This window comes from Fukomys damarensis, unplaced genomic scaffold (genome assembly GCF_012274545.1).
Source record: "Fukomys damarensis isolate Sample0158 unplaced genomic scaffold, DMR_v1.0_HiC HiC_scaffold_18, whole genome shotgun sequence".
Taxonomy (NCBI): Eukaryota; Metazoa; Chordata; class Mammalia; order Rodentia; family Bathyergidae; genus Fukomys; species Fukomys damarensis.
In genome coordinates, this window is record NW_022900930.1 from 48,606,624 (window position 1) to 48,617,835 (window position 11,212).

The 11,212-nt window shown below is 54.0% G+C and overlaps 1 protein-coding gene across 1 annotated transcript; it reads right to left on the bottom strand.

The window, feature by feature from the left end:
* Positions 1–2,572: 2,572 nt before the first annotated feature.
* On the bottom strand, positions 2,573–11,179 carry LOC104861499. Its single transcript, XM_033765523.1, has 6 exons — positions 10,988–11,179; positions 10,250–10,460; positions 9,253–9,366; positions 8,926–9,008; positions 4,535–4,717; positions 2,573–3,215 (listed from the first exon to the last, which is right to left on the bottom strand). The coding sequence occupies exons 1-6, from the start codon at positions 10,995–10,997 to the stop codon at positions 3,067–3,069; spliced, it is 750 nt and encodes a 249-aa protein (XP_033621414.1). The 5' UTR covers positions 10,998–11,179; the 3' UTR covers positions 2,573–3,066.
* Positions 11,180–11,212: the final 33 nt, after the last annotated feature.

Genomic DNA, 11,212 nt, shown 5'->3' on the forward strand with positions numbered 1-11,212 from the left:
CATGTATTGGGTTAAGTAAAATATACGATTCAAATTAGTATCACGTGTATCTTTCTTTTAAAATTGTGGCCACCAGAAAATTGAAAACTCCTGGTATGGCTTGCATTACATTTCTACTGCACCAGTACTATGTGTGATGCCGAACACTTTAAAAGTATTTCATTTCACCCCAGCAACAACTCGATGAAGAACATATCCTTTCTTTCACCACCTTTTTACAGAGACTGCTCAGAGAGGTTTAGTAACACCTTGAAAGTTGCACAGCCTAGTGGTGAGCTAGGGATAACACAGCAGAGGTCCGATTAGTTTGTAGTCGTAGCACACTAACTACTCTTTTGGGAGCTGATGCCTGAGCATTACCCCCTCTGCTGGAATCAGGAAGGGTATCAAAACCACACTGTACATTTTTGGTATTATTTTTTAAAAGGTGCTATTCATGAAGCATTGGCTCGTGAGCAATCTGGTACTTCTGCTGTGGCATGCCTTCATCTTTTAGTATCCTGGGAGTCTCAGAAAAAATGGAAGACCAAGGCCAGAGGCTTCCAAGAGTCCCTGAGAACACAGTAAATCACTTTCCTAGCTGCCCCTGGATGCTGCCTTGGATGGGTCTTCGTCGAGTGTGAGGGGTGATCAGGGAATTGGGTCAGACGGGCTTGACACAATGGGGGCTCTTTGCGGGCTGGGAGCAAGGCCAGGCTGCTGCTCTGTGTGCCAGGCTGGTGCTGTTGGTGAGTGGTCTAGAGGAGCCCAGTGAGGCACTGTGGTAGGAGGGAAAAGGGGATGTCTTCTTAGTTACTTTTCTCTCTCTGCTGAGACAAAATACTGGACACCCAAAGCTCAAGGAGGAAAGGTATATTTGACTCTTAGGTTGTAGAGGTTTCAGTCCGTAATGGGCTGGCTTCAAGACAGGGTGGATGGCAGAGGAGAAACAGCTCATGGTGGGCAGAAGGTAGCAAAGCAAGCAAGAGACAAGACAAGCCTCTTTTGTTCCTTATATGTATCCAGGGTATTGGGGTTAGAGTGGTGCCAAACTAATCAGTGGACTGATTTAGTAATTTAGTAATCACCCACCCTTAATGCTAGCACCCTCAATCCTACTATTTATTATACTGTGAATCAACGACACACTTTATATATTTATTTACTTACTTGCTGGCACTGGGGATCGAACTCAGGACCTTGTGCTTGTCAGGCAGGCACAGTGTCACTGAGCTATATTCCTGGCCCAATCACACACTTTAGATCTGGCCACCTCTGAAAAAGCCCCCACCAATGACCACATAAGGCTTTTGTGGGACATCTAGACACAAAGCGGAGGATAGGGGGACACACCTGATACTTCTCAGGCCCAGTTTTCCAGGGAGCTGCTGGGAAGCTGGGAACACAGACGCTACATCTGCTGGCCTCCGTTACCCACTAAAAACCCTAACAGTCGCCTCTTGCCCTGAAGAACTCCCCCCAGGGCTGCTCCTGCTTGGACAGCTGGAGCCACGTGGACTGTGAGGGAACTCTGGTTCCATGAGGGAAGGAAACCAAGCCAGCACCACAAAGTCCAGTGCTGCACAACTGCCAGCTTGGCCCGGAGCTCCTCTGAACCCAGCTTGGGCCGGTGGGGTGAAGTAGACTTATTGTGTCAACTGACTCTGTATTTATTCAAATAATTAATTAAATGTGCTTCACTGAAGTCAGAAGTCACAACCATGCTACATCCCGGCCCCTGTGTTGTTTTATTAGTTACAGCCAAGGGCTACATTTGCAGGGCTGAGTATGGGAGGGCGTCAGGAACAAAGGGTCCGAGATGTTATTCTCACCCAGAAAGCTTAGAGGCTGATAGCACCTTCTGGGTACTGTTACCAAGACCTCCTGCAGTTAGATGTCACCACAAACAGGCACCTCTTCTAAACTGTATGATAATAAACAACAACAAAAAACATAAACTAAAACGTCTCTGGGAGAGTGATTTCCGACAGTTCACACCCTCGTGTGAAACAGACCAGCCTCAGTCTTCCTTTCTCCTGGCACCGCTTAGAGAACACGGACAGCACAGATGTCTCCATGGGGCGAGGAGAAGGAGGCAGGAATTTATTATTCTTAACATTTACCTCAGAGGGCACACCCGGGGGAGAGCCTTGGGTGAGTCGTGGAGCAGGGACGGTGCTGATCGGATTTGAGTAGAAGGACCCTGCACTCTACAAGGAGGCTGAAGGGTTCTAGAGACGGGCTTGTTCCTTTAGAAATTCCACCTGGGAGAAGCATGGCTGGCAGTCTCTTCGTTTGAAAATAAAACACCACATATCTGGGTGAGTTCAGCAGGGGCTAAGAACATTGTTCAGCTCCTGGCTGGTTCGGGGGCCACTCTTATCTAGCCTTTGCCCAAGAGGCCGTATGCATAATTGTAGCCTTTCTGCCGGAAAAGCAGGCCAGCTGCTGCTAATTTAATTACGTCCAATTTGGGTGGCATTCATTGAACCTTATGTGTAAGCCACCTTCCTAACAATGTCCCGGACCCCCCCCCATATGCCCCCAACACTCACCACCCACTTCCCCCTATGACCAATCTGACCAGAGGATTCCCAGGCCGGCAGGGAAGCCTCCAGGTGGCCCCGGAGGGAGGGCAGCAAAGCCAGCTGCTCTGACATTTTCTCTTCTCCCCATCCGGTTATGAAGCGGACGCTACGGTTTGCTTGCTACAGGGCTGCTCAGGAGGCTGACAGGGTGCAGGAAGGCATCAAAAGCACTTTCCAACACGGGAAAGAGGGCAGGCAGACAAAGGAGGATTCTGCTGTCGCTGTAATTTCTATTTATTTTCCGGTTTCCAGAGCGCCAGCCTTGAGAACTGCTTCCTTCCGTGCACCCGTGCACGCAAGGCACACAGAAAACCGGGAGGCAAGAAATCACCTCATTACTAAGGCTGCAGTACCCAGCTCCTACAGCAGGCTCCTGCATGGTGGACCCAGGGCCTGCAGAGGAGGCCTAGCCCTTTCAGACGCTTCTCGGCTTCCCTCCTCTGAGCACACCCTTTGAATCTGGGTGTCCTATGGATTCTGTAGTTTTATGACATTGTGGTTAGGGTCGGGGAGGACAGGAGTGGCAGGGGAAAGGACGGAAGCTCCAGAGGCAGAAGCACCTCGGCTTCTTCGGGTGGAGAAATGCTGCTCTAAAAATGGCTTCAGAGGAGTCTGGAGGCACTGAGGGAGAGGGGAAGCTTACACTTCCTGTTGGAAAAAATAATGAAAAGTATTTACTTCGGCTGCCAAGAAGAAATTTCCCTCAGAAAGTGGACGAGCCCTAAAGCAACCTCCCCAAGGCAGGGAGTGGTGGGACAGAGACAGATGACCTCAGGCGACTACTGGATGCTGGGAGAAGGCAGAAGCCAGGCCAAGTGTGCTGGTTCCACAGCTAGCAGCAAGGCCTGGGCTGTGGGGTGTGTAACTGGTTAATAAATAAAAACACCAAAATTGGATATTAACAGCAATTAGTTTCCGTACAAGCACTGGGGAAAAGCGCTGCGGAAAACCCCATTGGGCCTTAAACTGAAGCAATGTGAAATTAAACCAGTGTCTCAATTAAATGGGAATAAACATTGCCACATTAGTCTGTGCAAGAGTGGAGGGGCTGGAGGAGCCCCCCAGCCATGAAGCCAGGTGCACCTTCCCCTGTGTCAGCTTTGGGGCCACAGCCTGGGTCAGCATCTTTCCACCCTGACCTGTGACCTCCCGGGGCCGCGGGACTGCGGCCCACGGCCCACGCATGACCTTGATCCAGGGCTGTGAAGGTGATTTCAGGGTACTGGTCTGCTATTTCATGCTGCACCCTGGTGGGTCCCACAAAGGAGGGGCGAAAGGGATTTCCTCCTCTTATAAAGGCACGGGTTCTGGTCCGAGGCTTGGAAGGACAGGGCCTTCCGCTGCTGCCTTCATTGCCTAGCATGTTGTTTGCCCTCCCGACTGAAGATTTTTGTTGTTTTACTTTTTTTAGAGTGTTGTGGGAGTTGGGAAGCAGCATATTTGGGGATGGGAGTTTCTGCCCCCAGGTCTGGGGTCAGATGCCCATGCCTGGGCCCAGTCACCCTGAGTATGGAGGACAGAGATTGGGGTGTGCAGTGCCCGAAGAAGGGAGTGGGGAGACGCACTGAGGCACCCGTCTCCCCCAAGGGCTTTCCTTCTCCTGGTGGGAGGCCAAGAAGGCGATCACGGAGTGACTTTTCCAGTGGGGCCCTTGTCCCCCCCTCCCGGCAGTGTCCCCTTCCGGCTGGACCCTTAGGACCTCTTTTGGCCACGTTCTGACCCTTTTGGCAGGGGAGGGTTTCCGGGGGGCCGGTTTTCTGGGCGATGGAGGTCTCAGGTCCGAGGAAGAGACCCGGGGGAGGACAGAGGACAGGCAGGTGCGCGGTGTCCAGGCCGAGGCCTGAGCTTGGGAAGAGCTGGGGGCAGAGAGGGTGACATTTCCTTCTGCCCAGGCCTCCAGTGTGGCTCGGCCCATTTTCCCGAGCTGAGGATGAACCCGCCCCTAGCCGCCTCCCACCCTGTCCTACCTCTAACGTGGTCTTCCAGGCTGAGTGGCTCCAGAGCAAGCAGGGGTAACGCAGGTCCGCGGAAAAGGAGACGGGCGCTCCGGGCCGTCCCTCCCGTTGGCGGCGGCCCCGCGTTCAGGGTGCCCGGTTTCCTGCGTCCCTCGCGCCTTAGGGTTTCGGTTTTGGGTGCATCCTGGAGCCGGACTGAAACGAATTCGCGTTTACGAGGGCCAAACCTCAGTCCAAAGCCTTGGGAAATGTAGGTGATCCCAATCTCGGGGAAGGAGTCCCAAGAGGGCGTGATTCCGGAGAGAAAACCAAAACGGAGAAAAGGGAAACCAGTGGCCGTTTATCTTCGCCTTGTTACGTGTAGATGTCTAGGTGCATTGGGGGGAAAAGCCTCGTGCGTGATGGAAAGGGAGTCCCCAGGCCGCCTGGCCAACAGCTTGCAGCCCACACCCCTCAGCGGATCTGCACCCCGCCGCTTAGGACGCCTTGAAACCGTGACACAAGCAGCAAAACGAAGTTGTTTTGCCTCCTAAGTCCCGGATCTCGATATTTTGCACTGTGTATGCCCGAGCAACAAATAGATTGCATTAGAATTTTAAATGACCCTGCCCCCCCCCATTTAATTCTGAGAGCAAAATCCTTTGGGATGCACCCGGGAGGTTTATTTGGGGGGGTTTCTGTTGGTGGCCCAGGCCCTCATTTCAGGGCAACGTTTACATTGCAAGACAAAAGAAGAATCAGAAAGTGAAAAGGTGAAGGTATTGAGAGCTGCTGATACTTCCTTTCCCACTGACCTGGAACATTCTTTGCTCTCAGTAAAACCAGCTGCCCCACTGCCATCTGCTTCCTAAATTTGGTGCTTCAAGATCTCAAGGCCTCCCCCAGACCCCTGGGCGACACAAAGCCACCCTGCATTGCGTTCACTAAATCTGAGGTCCTTTTTCTTGAAATGCCTTTTCTTTGAAATGTCATTAAGCATTAAAACGTGTTTTAAAAGCCAGATCGAGTAAGACTGGGCAAAACTACCCAACAAAAGAACTGTAGATGGGACTTGGAAGTGGGAAAAAAATTCTTTATTAGGTACCAGCATTCTCATTATTGCTATTGACATCCTCCTTGGTGTGAATCAGCCGGCCAAACCCCAACACACACACACCCAACTCCTCAGTCAGCCCATGTTGACTCACCGGCTTCCAAAGCCACCCACAGAGCCGACGAGGAAAGGAGGCTCCATCTGTCCCAGGCAAAAAGCTTTGCAGCTGCCTCCAGAGGAAAAACTGTGTGCTAAGGTTGGGATGGGGGGCGGGCATTACGTAAGTTCCATAGTGGGAAAGAGAAAACGTCCCTGTGGACACTGTGGACGGGCTTTGTGCGTGTGTCCTTTTATCTTCCTGTCAATGAGCCCTGGCTATGGCTCTGTAATGCAAAATGTGGGCACACACCTGCACAGGGCTCACCTCTCCCCCAAATGTCCAATTAATGCTCCCAGCTGGGTCACAGAATCCTCTCCCCCTTTGGCAACAGAAGTAACTTAGGCCTTAGGTCTGCCTCTGATAAAGGGCCAATTTCCCCTCCTTTCTGGAACAGACCTGGGTGGGGCGGGGGAGATAAGCAGTTTCTCCTTTGGTATAGTCTATCCAACTGTTGGTCAGTTACCTTGAGAAACACAGGTGTTCCCACCAACTCGGTGGGTGGGGTACCCGAACCCAGGGGCCTCCCTAATGTTCGTTTCAAATCAATACTGTCCTACATTTTCCACCTTACATATCCCTGCATCCCCATGCCCCTTTGATTTAGCCTCAGGATACAATTTGGAGGGCTCAAATGGACAGGTAGAAGTAAAGATGATGTGGAAAATGAAATATCTTCGGAGACCAGAATTCTCGGGCTCTTTGTGTAATTATTACTGGGCATAAAGAGGCCCTGAATTTAGAGGAATGGAATCAGATCTGGTTGACCTTTGCTGATATTCCATTTGGTCAATGCAAAAGGGGCCTTGAAATTACACAAGAGGCAGAGAGGGCCATTAAAGCCCCACATGAAAACATTACATAACAAGACCTGGTGGGCTCAGGCAAACACTCCTATCATGGCACACAGACCCAGCAAACCCACACCACTCCCACTCTCTGAGTTTATGTAAGTAATAAATACAAAAGTTCTTGCCTGCCAGGGCAGATTGTGGTGGCAAGGCAGACAGGCCTTACCCAAGGTGCCTGGTGGGAAAGCTATTGGTGAGGTCAGGTTTCCACCTCCAGGGGCACTCACTTGGGGGGCATCAGGAGATGGTACCCAGGGCACATCAGCGAGGGATTTCAGGGAGGACTGCAGAGCAGTGAGGGGTTTGGGCATTAAAGGCTTAGACCAGATTTCTCCAGGAGTGTGGTGGGGGCAGGGGATGCACCCCCAGGAAGGAACAGCACTTTAGCTGCCCTCCTCATCCAGAAAGGGCAGAAGGCATCTAGGATCTGGAGGGGTACGTCCAGGGATGCACATTTTGGAGCCAGGGGCTGCTATCTCTTGGGACCACCCCGCTAAGGCTTGGGTGTCAGCAGTTGTGTGTGCCCCCGCCTCCTGCTGCCAAGCTCACCTCCAGGGCCCAGGGGCAGCCCAGCAGCTGCAGTCACATGATGCACACTGCAAGGGTGAGGTTGGGCTGAGTTTCTAAGGCCCAGAGAAGGTTCTGGAGGTACTTTGGCAGGGTGCGGCACACTTAAGTCTCCGCCCGCCTAAGTCCAAGCACTCCCTTAGGGGGGCATAAGGAAGAACCTAAAATGTAATAACTGCACCGTGAGGGGCACCTAGTAAGTAGGCACTCAGTGAATACCTGTGATGAAAAGAGGCCAGGAGGGCTACTGACTCATGCTGTCATTGAATAATAGTTTATTTACTGGGCTAGAATGAGGCTTTGGAGAGAAGACCTTCAGTTAGCTTTTGCAGACACTCGTTTAGGTCTTGATTACCATTATCAAGAATGAAATTAAACTACTAGGTATCCCTTATGGCCCTGCCTTGCCTGGTCAGGCCTTGGCCATGCTGGGGAGGGGGATTGCTGCAGTAGGCTTCCTGGGTCTTGACCTCCTTTTCCCTGCCCTTCCTTCCACTGTGGGGACCTGCCTGTGTCCGTCCTCCATTTTTTCCACCTGGAAATTAATGAGTTCAGGTCTTGCACCATCCGCTGCAGCTTGGCTGTTCATACTGGACTGGGGATTGCATGGGACTGCGACAGGAGTCTACAGACCCAGCTACTGCCCAGGGTTGTGATAGGAACAAGGCCTGATTTGGGCATCAGGGTCCTCAGGATGAGGGAAGCTTAACCTTTCCATGCCCTGACAGCCTCTTTCAAAACAGTCTTTCCTCAGAACCCCCCACCCCCTGTACACACAACTGTTTTTCCTACACTCACATTTTGCAGGGAATGCATCCCTCCTTTCAGAGGCGTGGGTTACTGTGCCTCTGCTTTGCTCTGCAGCTCCTGGATATTTGCCTGAAACTGCAGGAACAGCCGCAGAGGGTAGGAGGGAGGGTTCTGGGAGCCAAGGCTGGGCTTTCAGCCTTGATACAGCTCCTGAAACTGTCAGGAGCTTAATCCTTCGTGTCTGCAAAGCCCGGTGAGTTCCTTGGGGTTGTCAGGTACCCACAGCTCTACAGCAAAGGGTTACAAACAGCTCCCCTCGCCTTCCAAATGCTCACCCCACCCCCACCCAAACCTCAGGCGGAACACAATCTTTGCACAGCCCAGGCCCTGGGGCAGTCTGCCAGCCTCCCGAATGCCACATTTCCCCCCCCAAAAGGCAAACTACAGGCTAAATTCAGAACAGAAACATAGCCACGGAAGAAGATGTCCATTCTCCTTCTAGGCAGCGGAGCCCAGAGAGAAACAGCACGCCAGCCCCGGCAGAGTCACCGGCGACCCCCCCCCCACCCAGCACGTCTGATTCTGTCACCGGTCACTTCTGCCTCCCTCCCTGAGTCTCTTTGCATCTCCAAACCCTCCTCGGTCCCGAGCCACACACCTCCCCACCCCGAGGGTGAGGGCGCAGGTCCAGGTCTGGTGCGGGGCCACAGGGCGAGCAAGCCCAGCTCGGCGGCTCCTCCTTCCTTCCTCGGCGGGCCGCGCGGACCCGAGGTGCTCAGGCAGCCCCATTCTTGGCATTCACCGCGTGCCTTAATTGTATGGACATTTAAATCAAGGTCCGCTGTGAACACGGAGAGAGAGGCCTTTCTCCTGAGGAAGGAAGGAACGCAGGAAGGAAGGAGAGATGAAAGCAAGGGAGGGGCGGGAGAAGGTGCCGCGAGGGAAGGGGAGAGAGGAATAAAAGCGGCGCGAGTGCGTGCGCGCTGACAGCGGGAGGGTGGGGGCGGGGAGCGCCGGCAGGAAAGGACCGCAGCACCCTCCCTACCGCAGCTCCCCCAATCGCGCAGACAATGAGATAACGGCGACGTCTTCCAAAGGCTCTTTGTTCTCCCGCATCCAGGCCTTTTCCTGCAAAGCGGAGGGGGTGGAGGGTTGGGGGTGTGGGTGGCAGTGGGAGACGGAGGGGTGCCTCCCCCGTGTTAATTACCCCAGATCCCTTCGCCCTCTCCCCGCGCTACACCTCCTCCGCCTGAAGCTCTAGACAATGAAAAAACAACATCCACCCCACCGCTTCCCAGCGCAGCGAACCTGGCCCACCCATTTCAGCTTGGATCTGGACCCTGAGGGAGGGCTGCGGGGCCGCCGCCTTTACCTGGATCTCCGGGTCCAAGCGCAGCCGGACCGGGCGTGCCGCGGGGGAGAGCTCTGGGTCCGGGCCGGGATCTGGGAATCGGCCTCACGCAACTCTCCTGATGCAGTCCTGTCGCTCAGGTCCCAAGTGGTAGAGGGGAAAAAGGAAAAGAGGGAGGAAAAAAAAAAACCCATAAGAGCGAGGCCCATCTGGCCTCTCATCAGCTTTGTCAAGTCTTGCATACGCTAAAATGCTAATGACCTAGATAGCTCATGCAAAATGTAGCAGGGAGGGAGGGAGTGAGGGAGGTGGGAGGGAGAGAGAGGGAGGAAGGGGGGGCGAGGGAGAAGGAGCCGGAGGGAGAGGGAGAGGAAGGGGGAGGGGAGAGAGGGAGGGAGGGAGAGGAGCACCCCTAAACTCTCCCACCCCACCCTTGCTGCCAATGGGCTTTACTGGGCAAAAGGTGGGCGTAGATTTAAAAGGTCACCGGTATATAATGCGGCTGGACCCCAGAGTCGAAAAAAGGGAGCAGAGGAGATCCCCAGAACCAAAGGGACAGTAAGACATTATTTGAAGCCTCCTTCGTCCTTCTCCTCCTCTACCTCTTCACTTTGTTTACACACAAATCCAGTTGCCTCGTTTTGCGCGGATATGGACATGTCAATTTCTCCTGGACGGTTTTCTCCAAGGACACCCGGACTCATTCCCGGCAAGACCCGTCCCCTACTGGGTCGCCACCCTCCCCCAGCTGGCCCATCCATCCCCTGAGCTCGGCCAGGCCGCATCCGGCGGCTCCTCTTTTCTAAACCTCCGGTCTCCATTCCCCTGTCCCTTAGGCGCATCAGAAGGCGAGGCAGGGGGACAGAAAAACCGAGTCAGATCCACACGGGTGGTCCTCGATTTATCTACTCCTCCCAGAAAAAAAAAAAATAAGTAAAACGACAGAAACCCAACCCCATCCCTCACCCTGGCTCTTAGAGCTATGTCAAAAAGATCGATAAAAATTCATTCCGAATACCCCGAGAGGTCTGCGCGCAGGGCGGGCGTCCGCGGGATCGCTTGTGTCTGTCCGTGTCCAGAGCCACCGCTCCAGCGCGTTCGTCTCGCCAAGAGCCCACGGTGCTTTGTTCCGGCGTCCACCCAAGGTCTTCCTCTTTTTGTCTTCCTTTTTGCGAGACTGTTTGCAGTTCGCAGCATCACAGCCAGCCCCACGAAAGGCCGTAGATCTACTGGAATAAAAGGGACGGAGATAACACACACGCAGATGGACGAGGGAGGGGTGCCGAGGTACAGAGCCCGCACCCAGGAAGCGGGGCTGGGGCCGAGCCCACACCGCTTCCTTGCCCGGGGAAGGGCCGGCCGGGCGGCGACCAGGCGCCGGTGGTCGCCCCACCTGGCAGGAGGAAATGATAACCAGGAGAGGGGGCATCGTGGTGATGATCATGGTTAAAAAAAAATTCCGAATCTCCTCTTAGTGGACCAGAGCATGGGTGCAGAGGGACCTGGGGGAAGGATGAGAGCGCAGGAGGCAAAGGTTGTGGAGGCAGCGCTCTCCGATGACAATAACGCGCAGCGAAGTTGCGGTGCAGCCTGGAAATCCAGCCCCGCGCGTGAACTCGCGTCGAGTGCGGATTGCAGGGGACGGGGGAGGAGGGGGAGGGGAGGAGAGCAAGGAGGAGGGCGCAGGAGGAGGGGGGTGAGCGAGGAAGGCAGAAAGGGACCGAGAATTTGGAGCCTTTCCCCCATGTATCCTTACCAAGCCCCATCTCGTTCCTAGTCCTCCCAGGGTGAGGTCGATCTCCTTTTTTTAAAAAAATTATTATTCCTTTAACGGATTATTCGGCTGAGAGGAGCCACATCTGCTGACGGTTCCGAAACAAGAGGATTAGGAGCCCGTGCAAAGAGCCCGGCCCGCAGCCCCCACTCCCTCTGCACCAGCGCACGTCATTCTCGCTGCCCCCGGGCACCTCCCTCCCTCTTC

Bases quoted from the DNA above. Each gene is read 5' to 3' on its own strand.
- LOC104861499 (XM_033765523.1), bottom strand. The intron at 9,367-10,249 runs GTATTCGGAATG...TTGGGACCTGAG, and splicing joins CTGCGCGCAGACCTCTCGGG to CGACAGGACTGCATCAGGAG. The intron at 3,216-4,534 runs GTAGGACAGGGT...TTTTTCCAACAG, and splicing joins CCTGGAAGACCACGTTAGAG to GAAGTGTAAGCTTCCCCTCT.